This window comes from Rhinopithecus roxellana, chromosome 6 (assembly GCF_007565055.1).
Source record: "Rhinopithecus roxellana isolate Shanxi Qingling chromosome 6, ASM756505v1, whole genome shotgun sequence".
In the NCBI taxonomy this organism is placed as follows: Eukaryota; Metazoa; Chordata; class Mammalia; order Primates; family Cercopithecidae; genus Rhinopithecus; species Rhinopithecus roxellana.
Genome location: NC_044554.1, coordinates 11,359,002 through 11,377,994, shown reverse-complemented (window position 1 = coordinate 11,377,994; position 18,993 = coordinate 11,359,002). Strand labels below are relative to the sequence as shown.

General features: G+C 34.9%; 1 protein-coding gene and 1 non-coding gene across 5 annotated transcripts in view; both read left to right on the top strand.

Moving 5' to 3' along the window:
• BCAP29 (B cell receptor associated protein 29) overlaps window positions 1-18,993 on the top strand; it is a 41,749-nt gene that overhangs the window by 12,888 nt on the left and 9,868 nt on the right. For all 4 annotated transcript variants that reach the window (XM_010382427.2, XM_010382430.2, XM_010382428.2 and 1 more), the window contains 4 exons: window positions 874-1,024; window positions 2,480-2,615; window positions 6,620-6,728; window positions 18,620-18,720. In XM_010382427.2, coding sequence (XP_010380729.1) covers window positions 874-1,024; window positions 2,480-2,615; window positions 6,620-6,728; window positions 18,620-18,720 — 497 coding nt within the window. The remainder of the gene's footprint in view (window positions 1-873; window positions 1,025-2,479; window positions 2,616-6,619; window positions 6,729-18,619; window positions 18,721-18,993) is intronic.
• Window positions 9,498-9,641, top strand: LOC115898521. Its single transcript, XR_004058239.1, has one exon. It is a non-coding gene; the product is annotated as a small nucleolar RNA U109 (small nucleolar RNA).

The window sequence follows — 18,993 nt, the reverse complement described above, 5'->3', positions numbered from 1 at the left end:
GTGAATTATATCTCAATAAAGCTGCTAAAAATAGTAGTCAAAATGGCCCCAATTTTGTAACTGGAGTCTCCTTGTGTGGCAATAACTCTTACCCAAGACTTCTGTTGGTCACATGAAAGGGGAGCATTCAAACTTGTTCATACTTCCAGTGGCTTTTGAGACATCTAAGGCAGATGCCTTCCCTAGTACATACAAGAATCCAGGAACTAAGAATGCACTAAATGTAGACCCTTATAAGCTGTTTTCTATTTTCCATTTGAAAGAAGTGGTTTCCCGGCATCTGAGACTTCCCAGAACTTCAGCATCAAAGGAGCAGCTATATGAACATTTCCAGTAGCAGCTGCCATCCACTAGTCGGGAGGAGTGTATGCCACCACAAATCAAATCCCACTTTAGCAAACCTGTGCCAGTGGAAATTTCACCGTAACCAAATATTTTGAAGACCTCAATCATTTAACGTAATAATCTGTAATAAAATGCTAGTATAGTAACAGAAATGGGATAGTCTCTTAGAATTGATTGTAGTGGGATATGACATCTGTCATTGTCAATAGGCTGAATTTTAGTCATCTTAGAGACAAAGTGTAAGGGATAATAGTTTGTAGTGTAGTTAGAGATGAGAAACAATAAAATGATGTTAAGTACTAGATTAATGATTTTAAAAATGCTATAGTAATTCAAAATTTGCCACTAGTGTCCATTTATAGAGCACCTACTTTGAGCATGAAAACTTCCCGTGTACTGTAGATGGAATGACAAAAAGATCGCCTCTAGGTAAAGTCTGTTATTTAAAAGTTTGGTCATTCTAAAACATTATTAACAAGTTTATATACTTAAAAGCCAAAAGTAATCTTTTATCTTCTTCTGTAATAGATGCTGTGAGAGAAGTAAGGAAATATTCCTCAGTTCATACCATTGAGAGGAGCTCCACCAGCAGACCTGATGTCTATGAACATACACAGATGAAACTTTTTAGGTCTCAAAGAAATCTTTACATTTCTGGATTTTCACTATTTTTTTGGCTGTAAGTAAAAAAAAAAAAAAAATAGTAGAAGCACAGTTTAAAAACACAATTTATGCTTCTGTTTCTCGTTTTGTCCACCTTTACTGTAGTTTTTTTTTTTTTTTTTTAAACAGAGACAGCCTTTTGCTCTGTTGCCCAGGCTGTAGTGCAGTGGTGCCTTCATAGCTCACTGTAACTTTAAACTCCTGGGTTCAAGTGATCCTCCCTCTTCAACCTGTCATTTCTAGGACTACAGGTGCACACCACCATGTAGGGCTAATTTTTAAATTTTTTGTAGAGATGGGGTCTCACTATGTTGCCTGGATTGGTCTCAAACTCCTGGCCTCAAGTGATCCTCCCACCTTGGCCTCCCAAAGTGCTGAAATTACAGGCACAAGTCACTGTACCCAGCCTACTTGTAGATTTTTTTATAACATCTTTGTAAAATAATTCAGATGATATACCCAAATAACAAACAGTAGTTAGCAGCTTGTAGGTTTGCAAAGTCCATAAGGCCCTGAATGATCAGGCCCCTGCCTCTCTGTGGAGCCTTGTCTCATACATGTCTCTGACATGTACAATATATTCCACCCTTACTGACCTTCACCATTTATTCATTCATTCCATCTTGCAACAAATATTGATTGAGTTCTGTAGTGTACCTAACTCTCCCATTTTAGGGTCTTTACACAAGCTATTCCTTTTGCCAGAACACTCTTTTCTTTCCTCATTTCCTGGCTAACTCTTGCTCATCCGTTAGCCTCTTTCTCAAAGCCTTCTGTGGCCATCACTACCCACAAACTAGGTAGGTCTTCTCTTACAGATGCTCAAAGAATGTATATATACTTCATTTTCTAGTGTCTTTCATGGTTGTAATTAAATACTGTTTAAACTTTTGCTTACCCAACTAGGAGCTAAACCCCCGAGGGCATGGACTTTGCTGTTTTCCACTGCATCTGCAGTGCCTAGCAGAGTGTCTTAACACTTAGCAGTTCCTGAGTAAAGGAATGTCTGCTGAATGAATAATTGAAGATAGTAGTCACTACTTCTAACAATGGCAGTTATCCATAAACAGATGTGAGCGAGCTGTTCCTCAGCTTGATTGACCTTACACAATGTTCCTTAAATAGCAGAATTTGAACTGGGCCAAGAAAAGAATTCTCTTACTGGCCCTGCCACACTAGATGAAATTTTCCTGTTTCTACTCCTCCAAGCTAAAGCCTTCTACAGGAAAACAAATAAGTACCACTGAACCTGTATTCTAAGTGCTGGTCTTCTAACAAAGATTCCAAAGGAATGAGACATGGGCCTGTTTTTACTAAAAGACTTGAATTAAAAAAAATAATGGGTTCTGCCTAAACATTATCTGCCACCACCACACCTATACCTAATGGGGAGTAATTTGGCAATGACTGTTTTAAAATAAGTTTCTGATGATTGGCCAGTAACACATTCTTCTGATTTTTTTTTTCTTAGAGTGTTGAGACGTCTGGTTACGCTTATTACTCAACTGGCAAAAGAACTGTCAAACAAAGGTGTACTTAAAACTCAAGCAGAAAATACTAACAAGGCTACCAAAAAATTTATGGAAGAAAACGAAAAACTAAAAAGGGTATTTAATTTTCTTTGTAAAAATTAAATATTGTTAGTGTTCCCAAGGAGTAATATATTTGTTTGCAGCATCTAATATATTTGTTTTCAGCATCAAAAAGAGCATTTTTATATTGTATAAGCAGAAAATGACCATAATTAACAATATTTTATGTAATGATTGTTTCAAGAATAGTTTTACTATTCTTTAGAAATGCTTGTTCCCACTAATATTTTCACTATTGTTTAGAGTTGCTTTTTCTCCATAGTGGATTAATACCATTGGACCTATTTTCTGTGATTTAAGGCAAAAATAGTATTCTGGGAATATGAATTTTAATTCCTTCATTACCCTTAAATTTACTTTATAATCTAAAGTCTTTATAACTCCGTTTCCATTTCTTTTTCAGTTAAAGTATTTTTAAGCCTAGTTTTTAGTTTTCTTTTAAATGATTGGTTTACAGAAAGCAGAGAAACGTCATTGATGCTAGATTGATAATTTCACATAATATTCGAAATATTTAATGTTATTACTTTATTTTCTATCCTTTGATCTCATTTCACAGTGGTAAAAATAAAAACACAGGCATCAAAGCTTTGATTGATACGTGATAACTCGAAAGTGCATAGCCTTGTATTTATGGAACAACTGATCATGTACATATCTTAATTTAAAATTATACACATCATTTTGGAGTAATGATTTGTAACCATCAGAACACTGCTTTTTTTCCTCTTCAGTTGTTTTTCTCTTATTCCTTAGCTCTAAGAAAATGGAAAGTGTTATTTTTCCCATATATACTATAGTTAATACACTTAAACTAGTCTTGCCCTTTTTTTTTAAAAAAAAAAAAAAAAAAAAAAAAGCACCTTCCTCAAAATACTTTTGCAACTTTTCTCTTGGAATTGTTTTCAGAACCATTTACCCATGCAAGGAAACTTATGTCATGATTACCAATTCCTTGACCCTGCATGATTTATTCTTTCTGTTTGTTTTCCTCTCCTTTGGTTCCATGCTATTCTGATTCACTGCTTCCTGCATAGCTGTGACCCAATCAGAGGAGGCACAGATATGCTGGGCTAAAGCCAGTACACAGTGGGGAGAAAGTCTGTGAGCGGGACATAAAAGCAGCTGTCAGTGCCCAAAAGATAACTAATTGACCAATAAAGTGACCAATAAAGGCCATAAGTGAGAATGTAGAAGATGACATCTATTTCAAGGTGCTTCATGTAGGTTTTGAAAAATAAGCTAAGGAAAGATAAGCTTGTGAAGACACCCCCTTTGTAATGTCCTTTCTTCCTTTCGTCCCTTTCCTCTCCTTCCCTCCCTTCCTTCCCAGACTGATCTCAAACTTTTGGCCTGAAGCAATCTTCCCACCTTGGCCTCCAAAAGTGCTGGGATTAATAGGCAAGAGTCACCACGCCCAGCCATACCTCATCATTCTCTATCAGAGACACATTTTCCATTGGAAACTGCATTATCCTGAGATCCAAGAGACTTAGGTGCTAGTTCCAATGTGTGACGTAGCACAAATCACCTATGTTAATGGGCCTCCAAGTTCCTTAGCTATAAATAATAGTTAACATTGTGCCAGGTATTGCTTCAAGTGCTTCACAGTAAGGTTTTTAACTGTTAATTTTCACAAAAGCCCCATGAATTTGGTATTGTTATTATCTGCATTTTATAGACGAGGAAACGGAGGCACAGAAAGGTTAAGTGACTTGCACAAAATCATTCAGCTAATATGTGACAGAACTAAAATTTGAACCTAAGCAGCCTGACTCTAGAATCCACATTCATAACCACATTATTTCGTGCCCTCAACTCCTGTGTTATCCGATAGAACAATTTCCACGTGGTACCTGTGACCCCTTTCTGTTCTGATATTCAGTTAAAGAAATGAAATAATTATGAAAAACCAATTAACTTTTAATTTTGCTACTTCAACGTGATAGAGCTTTACTTTGCCCTGATTTTTTTTTTTTCCAGCCACGTAACGTACCAAGGTGGGATAATTTGGATGAGACAGTGAGCAACTGTGTTGTTGTAGCTGGTGGTCATTAAATTTCAGATTTCAGGGTTCTTGGTCTTTCTCCAGCGTCAAGTTACACATCATAAATTTAGGCAAGTTTACAGGTGCAGTAGTGAAAGCTTATTTACAAGACTAACACAAATCCAACTTTTCCAAGTCAATGGCATGAAAATTCAAGCAGTCAGCAAAAACATTCCTGCAACTCAATGATTCTCTTCTAATTTGGGTAATCACTGGAGATTTTGTGAACTGAATTCAGTGAAGTATTAGCTGGAGTTGTTTTCAACTTGAAGTAGGCAACAAATTAAAAGGGATTTGGAGAATTTTTTTCTTGTGCTGCTCTTTACAAAAAAGAAAAACTTTTTTCATTAATTTGAGAAGATATGAGACTCCTTTAGTTTCAGAATGTACTTCAGTCGTCCTGTCTCCAAAAAATAGTCCTTGGGATTATATAATATATGCATTAGAGCTTTAATTCCTCCGTCTGAGCTGCCTAATCTCTATATAGCACAGTAGTACTATATTTGGTCTTGTGCTACAGTTTTTATGCTCGTCTCATCCTTTCTACTAGATTGAAGTTACTCGAAAGTCGAGACCATGTTTCTCTTACATTTTTATCTCTTACAGCACCTTGCATTGTAAAATATTTGCATGTAGTCATTGCTCAGTAGAACTTTGTGTTTTGTTGAATATATTGGCTTACATTAGAAAATGAATCACACTGCAGTAGAAATTCCTCTCTTAAGTCAGTCTGTTTAAAATTCTCCTGTGTTCCTTTTTTACCTGGCAATAGAACCTGTCAGTATCAAGTTGCTGCCACTGGCCAGGTACAGTGGCTCATGCCTGTCATCTCAGCGCTTTGAGAGGCTGAAGTGAGAGGATTGCTTGAGTCCAGGAATTCACGACCAGCCTGGGCAATATAGCAAGATCTCTGTCTCTACAAAATATATATATTTATATTTTTATATTTATATATATATTTTTTTTTTAATTAGCCTGCGGTGGTGGCACATGCCTGTAGTCTCAGCTACTCAGGAGGCTGAGATGGGAGGATCACTTAAGCCCAGAAGGTCAAGGCTGAAGTGGCTATGGGTTGCACCACTGTACTCCAGCCTGGGTGACAGAGTGAGACCCTGTTTCTTAAAAAAAAAAAAAAAGAAGAAGTTTCTGTCTCTTTATTTAGTCTACTGACCTACAACAGTATACATGTTAGGTTTTTCAAACATTTACTTTGTCTTTCTTGGTAATTTAAATTCTTTGTCATTTCTTTAAGTCAGCTTCTTAGTTCTGATGATAATTATAGTTTCTGTTCACAATACAGATTATGAAATTTTTACTCCATGATAATTTTATTTTGATCATTTGTTTTACTATTTGGATCTTAATTGTTCTTGCCTAGAAAAGATAAGCTGCAAACACTAACATTTTTAAAACCAGAATCAATTTTAAAACACAAAGAGCTTTATAAAGGATTAATGGAATAAAAGTAATTTGGAAATTATTCAGTGAAAATTGGAATTTTCCAGCTGTAGAAATGGCCGTCATTTCCCACTTACCCATCTCCACTCTGACATATTCTTCTCTTACAAATTTGTTTGTATAAAAATAGGCTGAGTAGATAGCTCTACAATCAGAACATAATGGTTTTCTAATTAATATCATCTTCAGAACTGTTTTTTCCCCCTTAGATTTATATTTCTCATTAATTGATAAAGACTGACATTATTTACCTAAATACCTTTGAGAACATTATTTTAAATTCTTATGTTCACTTTAGAGATTTTAGCCATAATAAGAAATCTTTTTTGTGTGTTTGCCAAATATTAAGTTTCTGTCAGCAAAAGTACATTGTAGAAAACTATAAAATTCTGGAAAGGACAAAGAATAATTATAGAATAGTAATTTTAGATAGGTTACTCAGCTCATTTTCTGTAAGAACGTCTGGGTATTGCAATTTAAGCTTATTTCTTCCTGTATCTCCCTTTTGCAATAGATTTTGAAAAGCCATGGTAAAGATGAAGAATGTGTTTTGGAAGCAGAAAATAAAAAACTAGTACAAGACCAGGAGAAACTGAAAACTGAATTAAGGAAGACTTCAGATGGTAACTTTGTGTACATGTGAAAAAGTAAAAAGACTAGCAGAATACTTTATGCCGTACACTTCACTGTTTTTCCTAAAACAAAACTAATGCCTAAATGTTCTTCTAAGATACCAAGAATGACCTATTTATAAATTCTTGTTCAAATATGAAGATAAAACATTGTGTCAGCCAAAAGAAACATGCTCTGTTATACAGAAAAACATGTAGGTGTTTAACATCTGTGTTGTAAATACAGATGTTCTTGCCTTAGCAAAAGAGCTATGTTCCTAAAAAGTTGTTTATAAATGTGTTTTTATAAAATGAATCACATTTTTCCATCATCATATATTCCTCCTCTCAGAGAAGCAATTGCAGGGGAACAGTTTTCTTATAAGAAAATATATTGTTTATTTCAAGCACTAATATATTCTACCTGTTAGACATAAAGAAAGCGTTCCTTGAAAGAGACAGGTAGGCACAGAGTAGGCAATAATACCTGGGATGTCAGCTAAGAATTTGAGTGTCTCCTTCCAACATAACATTGCAGTGTAGGCTTGAAGTGGAGCATCCCAACTCCATTTCCATGAAGGCAGCGATTTCTTCTAAATTAAAAAAAAAAAAAAGTTTTGCTACTGTTTTTTTCTTAGTCAAAGAACAAATTATTTTTGTTGCATCTGCATAGCACAGAAAAGTAGATACCCCAAACTCAGTGTCATCCCAAAAAACTCTGAGTATAAGTTCGTGGCTTGACACTTTGCAACATTTCTGCATACAACAGATAGGTTTTTATGTTGGCCAGACACTGAGAAACCTCACCATCAGTTGGTGTTAAGGTACATTGTTTGGAAAGGGTTTACTTCAATCAGGATGTATTTGAATTTGAGATGGAAAGCATAAAAATAAAAGCTAATTCTGTAAATAGAACAAAAATCCACCGGAGAATATTTATGTGATACAAAATTATTTTTTTTGTATATTTTTTTGTAGTTGGCATAGTGTAGCCCAAAATTCAAGAATCTTTCAGTTGGTACTGTTGCCTTTTCTGTAATTCCAAAAGATTTAGAACATGATCAAGAAATGTCATTGTTTATATGAAAATGAATTTAACAGTTACCTACCATTTACAACAGACATTTCAGAAGAGAAACTAGTGTTCTTTTTTTAACCCTGCATAAAATATAGCTACTAATTCTTTTGAAGAATGAAACCATCTATTTCCAAAACACAAAAATATTGCTTCAAAATCCTGCTTTCTTTTTTCTGTATCCACCAAGAATCTCTTTTCTTATGTTGTAAGCAGGGTGGTACAAAAATAAAAGAGACAAGAGTGTATGTGTACTTTTCTTAACCCTGCTCAATTTAGTTTCTCTTTTCATCTTTCAAAAATTCCAGCTCTGAGATATTTTGAGCTTTAACTCTTTAAATCTGGCATAAAACTTAACTTAGTATTACATGAGCATTTCTTTAAAAGACAAAATCAGATTTTAGAGAAAATGAACTCTTTGACAATGTAAGCATTGTGTTTACAATCTGATAACAAGTGATACCAGCTTCTGTGTTTGAAGTATAGACTGCAGAGATACTTTCGAAGTGAATTAGTGTTCAGGTAAAGGCAGATTTTACCTGTTTGAGTGTGTCCTGTTTGGTTCTGGCAAGATATATAATATTTTATGAACACATTTTATTTGCTCTATGTTTTTTTAAAAACTAACATTTGTAATGACCTTGAGAAGATCAAAGTTCCATTTCTAAAGAGAGTGTTTCCTTGGTCATGTTCTGTTGACCTAAACCAGTTAAATTCAGTAAGGTAAGAACTAAGAAAATATATCAATTAATAGTGCATGATTTGGATGAATTCAGTGGTACAATACTTTGTGCACAGTACCACTCAAAAATATTCACCGATTTCTAAATATTGAGGGTGTTAAGGTAACAAGGCTTAAGAAAGATTTAGAAAGGGATCTTATATTTGAAAATTGAGTAAAAAAGCAATGTTTTCTTTTTTTACAGGAAAATAGGGTGTTTTCCATGTGAATTTTCTTATCCTTCATGTTACTTAAATCTAAGTGAAACATTTTCTCCCAAGTGTATTAGTGGAAACAAAACGTAAATACAAATGTTTATTTAAGCTAGTTAGCCCACATTTAAAAAGTGGCATTCTGTAGGCAGCTACTAAGAACACTCTATCAGTTGTGGCAAACACCTTCAGTTTTTAACCTCCAACTCCTATTTTGACCAGAGTTTGTCAACTATTAGCGGTGCTTCCGTGCAGTAATATCACCCTAGCACAGACATTGTATTTAGTGGAAAAACCTTCTGATTTCCAAGGAGATTGGCTTTAAAGGTCTCTTCCAGGAAAACTACTTATTTTCATAAATGAATACCTTCCTTTATTCTTTTCTTTTTTTTTTTTTTGAGATGGAGTCTCACTCTGTCGCCCAGGCTGGAGGGCAGTGGTGGGATCTGGCTCACTGCAAGCTCCGCCTCCTGGGTTCACACCATTCTCCTGCCTCAACCTCCTGAGTACCTGGGACTACAGGCGCCCACCACCACGCCCATCTAATTTTTTTGTATTTTTAGTAGAGATGGGGTTTCACCATATTAGCCAGGATGGTCTCCATCTCCTGACCTTTTGATCTGCCCGCCTTGGCCTCCCAAAGTGCTGGGGATTACTGGCGTGAGCCACTGTACCCAGGCTCCTTTATTCTTGTAACTAGAAATATGTAGCATTCAGTCATTGCATGCATCCAAGCAATGATAAAAGTAAATATGGTTTAAAAAGTGATTGAGCTGCATGTGGAAATGTCTGTTCTTCGTTCTTTTAGAAGCAGGAATACATATAGATATAGAAAACATGCCATATTTTAGAAGGAATTCTTAGGGCTGCCGATCTTGTAATAAAGGTCGAATTAGCAGTGTATGTCTCCTACATAAAGGAAAAGAGAAAACAGTAATTGGGGGAAATTGCTTGATGATGCCTTTCTTCTCTTTGTTTCCTGCTTTCCTTTGTTCCTTCTTTGTTTCATCAGCAATTGTTTTGTTTTGTTTTGTTTTTGAGACAGAATCTCACTGTTGCCCAGGTTGGAGTACAGTCATGTCTTACTGCAACCTCAAACTCCTGGGCTCATGCGATCCTCCCACCTCAGCCTCCTCAGTAGCTGGGACTACATACATGCACCACCATGCCCGCCTAATTTTTTAAATTTTTTGTAGACACAGGGTCTCGCTTTGCTACTTCATCTGGTCTTGAACTTCTGGCTTCAAGCCCTTCCTCCTCAGCCTCCAAAAATGTTGGGATTACAGGCATGAACTGCTGTGCCTGGGCCTCATATATTTTTAAAAGAACTTTTCAAGTAATTCGTTTATTGTAAAGTCATTTAATGTGGAGCATAATTAACACTTTCCTTAAAAAGAATGCCTCTTGAGGATAAAGCAAACTTTAAATAAATTTCTTAAAGCATATACTAACAAATCAGAAACTGAGTGTAAAGACCTATTATGGGTCCCTAAGTATTAGCAGCATACAATAGACATACTAGATTTGGACCAGGAAATAGAACCCCCTTAGTCCTCTACTTAAAATAATGATAATTAAACTCTCTTCCTGGATAAATGCTTTCATATCACCTTGACTTACCTTGAACACAACTAAAATTACGTTTTACAGACCAACTTTAATACCCTTGAAGAAGTTAAGTTTTTTTTTACCTTTTATTGCCAGTTAACCTGGGGACCAGATAGTGAAAAGTAGCTGAAGTGCTTTTCAAGAGAAATTGGAGATCAAGACAAGATAGAAAATTACAGGGGAATTGCTGTTCTATATACCTAAAACCCTAAATTCCTGCCTCTTGAGTGTTAAGAATAAGACATAAGCTTTGTATACAAGTTTAAAACAATAGGATTTCCAGTTTCGTACAAATGAACCACATATTCATCTAAAAATAAACTTTAAAAGTTTACCCTAAGCATGTTTTACAGTGGTAAATTTTTATGGACATGAACTCGGATATCTTTTACCTACAGTTATATCAAAGCCACCAGCTTATTTTAAAATTATTAATGCTTAAAAACAGTTTGCTGTTTTTGGTCATATGATTTTTTTTGTTTTTTGTTTTTTACTTTGTTGCCTTTTAATGCACTTTTGTGATTTAAATAAGAAAAAAACATATTGTTTCTTATTTGTTTTCATGTCTGGAAGTTTCTGCTTCGTTGACATCTTTTTCCCTTCTTGTATCAACTGAAAAAAAAAAAAATCCGCATTAAGAAATAATAGTATAGTTTATTTGATGGTTGCGCCAATAGGCAATATATAATAATAGTATTTTAATTACTTAAAGCAAATCAAACTCATGACCAGTCCTTTTATTTAGGTAAATAAAGGATTTATTAGTATTTATTAGTTCACCTCTGTGTTATTTTCACGTACTGATATTATTGTCAAAACAGAAAAAGGGTTTGCTCAGTATCAGACTACTTTTCTTGGACTAATATGTAATGGTGATATTTCATCCTGTTTGGTTCCCTGTTACATTCCCATTTAGTTGTGACGTTTCCCTTTCCTGTGAGCTTCTTATCTGTTATCAAGGCCTATACTCGTAAAATAAACTATATGTCTTTCAGTAACCAGGAGGAACAGCTATAAGGAAGATATTAAGACAGAAATTCAAAGATACTTTATATATTATTCACAGTACTAGCAAACATAGCGATGTCTACCCTGAGGAAAAGCTTTTATAATCTCTACAGAGGGACATTAAAGCAAGAGAAAACAGTTTCTTCTCAGAAGAGCTTGTAGTCCAGATGGTGAACCAAACATATGTACATAAAGGGATTCATTTCCTCCCCAGTGTGAAACATGGGCTAGTCTACCAAAAACATGAGTGGAGAGTGCTAAATGCATACTGAATCAAGGAATGTTCCAGGTGATAAAGATGTAATCAAGCACAATTCTCTAAATGTGTTGATGGACATGGAATGGCAGAAAAATGAGTGATATGATACTACTGTTCTGAGTGAGAAGAGCAAAGCAAAAAGCAGAGTGGTCTGTTAGAAGTCCATGTGTCACACTAGGTGCAGTGAATGATAATGCTGTATGGTTAAGGGGTCCATTGATGTAGCCCCTAAGAGATCAAAGGAGATGATTACGTTGAATGCCTTGGTGTTCTTTTCTACTGTCTTATTCCATACCTAGATATTCATGTTTACTACAATCCTTCATGGTAAATACTTTTCTAATGATAACAGCTTATGCAAGTTCATGTTTATTGCCAAGTGAGGTACAAAAATTAAACTGGACAACTCTAGTTTTAAAACTTTCAATTAGGAAAAAACACTAAACTATTAATTGTGGTTTTCCTTAGCATGTACAAAAAATGACTTTTTCCTGGAGTTTAAATTATTTTCTACAATGAATTTATTTTGCTTAATGAAAAAGATAGCTTTTTATTGTAAAAAAGAATTTAAAATTTAAAAAAAAAAAAAACCTCTCCCAAATACCCAGGTAATCTAGGGCGGTAGTTTTTTGGGTTGAATTATCTAATTAATTGGCCATATTCCAACTTTACTTTGTGAGTAGACCCTGAATACTAGAAGCTGTTCATATAGCTTTTGCTAAGTTATATGAATTACATTGCAAAATCTGAGGATACACTGGGTAATCTTGGCGAAGTCATTGACTCTTTTTAGGCCAGAGTTTTCTCCTTTGTAAAATGAGAGACCGGACTAGTGAAACTTTAATGTCTATTATATATCTCCAAATAATGTAATTAAGCAAAACTGACCATCAAGAACTGTTTTCATTGTTGGCTTTTTGACCCTTAAAACTATATTTATTTTTCATGAGAAAAATATTTTCACAGTAACTTCCCTTTCTCCAAACTTAGAAAGTTCAGCAGGTGATAAATTAAGCCATATTCATCACTTTTGAAGAATGTTTCATGCAATCTTAGGATCTTTAGGACAGGATCTGGCAGGTTTTATGCATCTGTTAGCTCACAACACAAGTGTGCTGTGTGAAATGAGACCACAAGTCTTAAATATAGAGCATTGGGAGAAGAGAGGATATGCCAGTAAGTAGAACCAATTCTCATTAGTGTTAGAGCGTGGCTGTTTAGAACATGTATTAGAACCATTGATATCCATTGATACGGAATAATAAAACTTTGCAGAAGAAGAGAAATGATTTGAGTAAAGAAATTAGCATGTTCTTTTCGTTATAATTATGTTAGGGAAATAAAAAATGGTACTAGATCTCTAGAGGTCTTCCCAGCTCTGAGAGCCTTTGTTATAAAAGGGAGTATTTATCTGGAGCACCTTTTACTTTTTTTTATTTTATCAAAGTTTTACATACATATTTTTTTAAAGCAAAATAGTAACACAAGACTTATAATGAAAAAGAGCAGTCTCCTTTAGTAGAGACAGGGTTTCACCATGTTGGCCAGGCTGGTCTTGAACTCCTGACCTCATGATCCACCTGCCTCGGCCTCCCAAAGTGCTGGAATTACAGGTATAAGCCACTGTGCCCGGCCTGGATTCCATGTTTTCTACTTTTGTATAGGTTTTGAAAGTCACAGAGGTAATGTGCCAGCTTTCATCACATTATATCAGGAGTACATATTATTAACATAACTTGTCAGTTTTGATGTTGACCTTGTTCACCTGGCTAAAATAGTGCTTGTCTAGTTTCTGAACTGTAAAATTACTCTTGCCTCCTTTTTCCATACTGTAATCTTTTTGAATCACTGTTCACAGCCCACACTTCAGATCAGTGTGCAAATGAGTGGATTAAAAAAAGAAAAAAAAGAAGAAAGGGAAGTTATGCTCAACCTCCTTGAAAGTAGAGTGTCTGTGTAAATTGTTTGGAATTCTTCTGCACAGATTTGTCAGTTCTCTACCATTTGTTTGTCAGTATGGACTAATTGGGTTATAATTTAATACTACTTTAGTTTATTGTTCAGGTTGTCCAGCTTTCGCCATTGGGAGCTCTTTCATTTGGCTCCTGTGTCCCTTTGACATATTTCCATTTTTGATTTTTTTTTTCATTTTTGGAGCACTCGCTTACTTTCTGACATTATAAGATACTCCAGGCTTATCTTGCACATTTCCTGCCCCATTCTTAGAATCAGTGTACAGGGTTTTTTTTAATTGAGCTGGATTCTGTGGTACTATTTATTTATATTTTATTTTTGATTCTGAAGTAGTATGAGATATTTGTAACATGAGTATATTTTCATCGAAATATTTCAAGAATGGTCTGTTTGCTTTGTTACAGCTATCCTGAGTATTTTGGTTTTAGATTGAAGGTGTTTTTATCTTGTCTCAACCAAGATTCCTATCAGGTGACTAAAGTAACACTTTGTGTTGTTCACCTGACATTTATCATTTCCAAGTGAACTGTTTACACACAAGTGAATTTTTCAAACGCTTAAAGCTTACATTTTTCATTTATTCATTGTTTCATTCCTTCAAAGAGCATATTTCAAGCACTTACCAATACTAGGCAATATGCTAAGTACTCAGACAGACAGATAAGACACAGCTCTGTTTTTTGAGTAGTCCATAGTCTAGTAAGGGCATAGTTGCCCTTCAATTCAATACATGCTGTGGTGAAACTTGAGTTGTAGTAGAAGCCAACACTGGAGATCAAGGACACTTTCTTGACATTTTAAAGGATGACATTAGTTAGCCAGATGAAATAGGAGGAGATGGACAAGATGTTATAACAAAAATGAGCAGGTTGTTACCAAAGGAATATGGCACTTTTGAGGTACTACAAGGAGCTCAAGGCAACTGGAGTGTAAAATAAGATGGAGCTAGTGGAGAGAGTTGAGCAGTAGGCCTAGAAGCCATCATGAAGGGCCTCATATGCCATGTTTGTGTATTAATGTTTTTTAGGGCGCTCTTAGAGGGTTTTTAGGCATGAGAGCAATCACTTTGACAGCATTATAGACAATGAATTAAAGTAGCTGGGCAACTATGTGAGAAATCCACTTAATCTAATCTGGAAATGAGGACAGTGGTCACAGAGCTGGAGTGGAATGTATGAATTGGAGAGCTATAAAGGAAGTGAATCAACAAACTTTATCAACAGATGGGTATGAGGTTAAAAGAGATTAGGTGTTGATTGAAGTGATGAATAAAACATAAACCTTTACCTACACAGACCTGACAATATAGACATGTACAAAAAAATGATAATTAAGCCACAATTTATGTCCTTACTGAGCAGAAGTTTGTGTGTCTACTTGCCAAGTATCTTGGAAGCATTATTGTAGATTAACAATCCAATAAGTGATCATTGGCAAAGGAATAGTACATGTGAGGATTAAATACTAAATAGCTCCAGTGTATCACACTCTTGAATTCTCAAAAGGAGAACCAAATAAATTGGAAAGAAACCAACACTAGACGTTTGGAAATTTTTCAAATAAAATATGTTTTCCTCTGGCTCAATCCTTACAGCTATTGTACAACAGCCCAACTTTAGCTGTCATGCCAACACCTCTAAAAACTTCCATTTCCTGGCAGAGCTTAACTGGCAGTGTTTGTTATCTCTGGTCAAAATCACAGTGATACAATACATTTACACGGTGCGTTAGTCTCACCTGCTCCTCTCACTGTGTAAATAGCTCCATAAGTGAACATTTAACACTTGGAAAGGCAACAAATATTTTTGCTTATTATGTGTCACTGTAACATAGTTGAAGTTATTTTCCATATTAACAAATGATGCATGTGCCTTTAAAAATATCTAATGGACCATAACCTAGGACATAACAGTCTCTTATTGAATCTAGCCAATATTCTTATGAAATATCTCAGTATTTCCATAAAGCCACTGGCAAGTGATAGCAGCCCATTTTTGCAGTTAAGAAAATTGAAATAGCGACTTGGATGTATCATCTAAAGCCTCCTTGTCCAATAATATTTTTCTTATATATGCTGTTTCCAAAATAATATGGCTCAAAATAAAACAAGCATATTCACATGTCAGATAACAAGCTTATATAATCCCTTAGTTACAGATGCAGTTGCAAAAGGAGGTGGAAGGCATCCAAAACACAATATTATAATTTTTATAAAATGAGATAAAGGACTGGGAAACAGTCCAGGATGTGTCTAGACAATAATAGCCTCCCCTAATTGGAGTGATAGTATTCATTAGATTTGTTAATATCCACTGAAATACAAAATGAAATAAGAAACACAGTTCATACCCTGGCTTAATAAGTGGCAGAAAAGCAGTATTTGTCTGCATTTGTTCCGTTAATAGCTTTATACTGGTAGTAACCAGAAGAAACTCCTAGATAGGCTGTACAAGTGGTTTTGTAGCTTCTTTTGAAAAGGAACTATTGGGTTGATATCTAAGATATATTAAATTTATTAAATAATTTATTAATGTCAGAAATTCAAGTATAAATCATTTTAACATTAAGACCAACTCCTGTTCATTACAAGGGCCTGACCAACTGTCTTAGTAGAAAGTACTATAGACTCAGTAGCTTATAAACAACATAAATTTATTTCTCACAGTTCTGGTGACTGGGAAGTCTGAGATCAAGGCCCCAGTGAATTAGGCTTCTGGTGAGGGCCTGTTTCCTGATTTATAGATGGTACCATCTTTCTATGTCCTCACCTAATGGAAAGGGAAAGGCAGCTCTCTAGGGCCTCTTTTTATTAGAGCATGAATCCCATTAATGAGGGCCCCACCCTCATGACCTAATCACTCCCCAGCCACGCCTCCCAATACTATCACATTGGTAATTAGGTTTCAACACATGAATTTTATGGAGAGACAAGCATTCGGACCATAACAACAACATTCCTAAAACTACCATTGTAGGCCAGGGGCAGTGGCTCACACCTGTAATCCTAGCACTTTGGGAGCCTGAGGTGAGAGAATTGCTTGAGGCCAGGAGTTCAAGACCTGCCTGGGCAACATAGTGAGACCTCATCTCTACAAAAAATTTGAAAATTGACTGGGGTGGTAGAGCAAGACATTGTCTTAAAAAAAAAGACACCATTGCAGGCTAATCAGCCATTATTAGGTTGTGGAATCTACTGTGCATTTTATGTACCAGAAATCCAGGGTCTTAAACTTTTTTGCTGAGTTCTGAAGATAACACCACCGTGCATCATATTTTTCAAGTAGCCTGTAGGAAATGCCTTGTAGAACCCAAATTGAAAACTAATATATAACTCTTTATATTGTGAAGGTGGTCCTAATGAAATCTAACGATCCCCAAAAGCATCTTCCATGCCTGACTCATACCTTTAGCAAGTGATATCAATTAAATTTGTCAAAATCAATCTTTAATACCTTATTTAGAATTATGCAGCTATAGAAGGAACATGGAAGAAATTACAGAGCTGTGCTGACCAATATGGCTAGCTACTAGCTACATGTGGCTGTTTAAATTTAATTGAACTTAAATTGAAAATATAGGTCCTCACTTAAACTAGCCACATTTAAAGTTCACAGTAGCCACATTTAAGTAGTGGCTACCGTATTGACAACACAGATGTAGAACTATGTAGAACATTTGACAATACTGTCTAGAAATACTGATACAAAAAGCATTTTAGTTGATAATGGCTTATGTATTTATATAAAAATGCCTATATGATGACTTCTCAAGAGAAAAGATTGTTTATAACTAGATCCTATAATTTTATTTCATTGTGCCAGAAAAGTAGCCTTTAAATTTATAAATTCTGCCTTTTTCCCTTAAACTCCTACCCTAAAAGACTTCCAAATGTAGAACTTCTGAAGGCTGCATATGATATAGAGCTACTTCAGGATTCCCAGAGTTTGGAAAAATGATTTCTGAAAGCACTATATGAGATAAAATTTTCAAGTATGACAACTTTACTTTTGCTGACCCATCTTGTGCTGCTCTTCTACATATTTTGCTCATTAGTACCTTCTTCACAATGTATTGTTTTATATATATATATTATATTTATATATATATAATATATAATAATATTATATATATAATAAAATATATATATATTATATATTATATATATTTTTTTTTTATTTCTAAGGACATGAATCTGCTGACATTGTAGCTCCTTGGTAGGCAAAGGTCAATATATAGTAATTCTTGTGTGCCATTATCTTGAGGAGCAGGATGCTTACATAGACTAAATTGTCTTCCTATATATTGCTTCTTTAGTTACAGAGGTTAAAACTGTAAGTATAAAATGGAAAAACCAGTGAGGGACAGAGAAACTTTGGATGTGATGGGCCTCTGGATGCCCTGAGAAGCATTTAATATCACTTATATTCATATGTAAGTGGATGTATGACCTGAATTTAATCATGAGGAAACATCAGACAAAAACAAAGTGAAGAACATTCTATCTGAAAGTGGCCTGTATTCTTTAAAATGTCAATGTCATGAAAGATGGGGAGAAGAGGGCTGTGATAATGGTGGGGAATTATTCCAGATTAAAAGAAATTAAAGAGACATGATAACTAAATGCAATATGTGATCTAGTACTGTATCCTGGACTGGCAGTGGAAAAAATGCTAAAAAGAAATGATTGGGACAGTTCCAAAAATTGGCATATGGATGGTAAATTAGATTTATAGTATTGTATTCATATTAAGTTTCCTAAATTTGGTGACTCTACTATGGTTATGTTAGATAATATTTTGTTTCTGGGAAGTACATTCCCAGAAATGTATTAAAGAGTAGAGGGGCATGATACCTGCACCTTATTCTCAAATGAGTCAAGAAAATAATAGTGTGTGTGAAGAGAGAATATGATAACAAATGTAGCACAATGTTAACAGTGGATTTGAGTAAAGACTATACAGGAGTTCTCTATTTAAGTCATGTAACTTTTCTATAAATTTGAAATTATTTTGAAATAAAAATAAAACTCTATTCGATATTTTCTAGCCCTTTCCAAGGCACAAAATGATGTGATGGAAATGAAGATGCAGTCAGAGAGACTTTCGAAAGAATATGATCAACTCCTTAAAGAACACTCTGAACTTCAGGTGGGTATGACATGCACTTTATGCGTCTAAATGTTTTGAAATAGTAATTACCTAAGTAAATTATTTGGGTTATTTGTCCCTAACTAATCAAGATGATGTACTTAATCCTGACTTTGTTAAATGATTTAAATAAGCCAGATTTTTACCTAGAGGGTAAAGATTAGTACATTGCAGGAAAATACAACATAATTATAAGGAATTGCTGACGTGCATATTTACAGCATTCCAGTTTTGGTGAACTTTTAAGCAAAAGAATTAAGCCACAAAAATGGC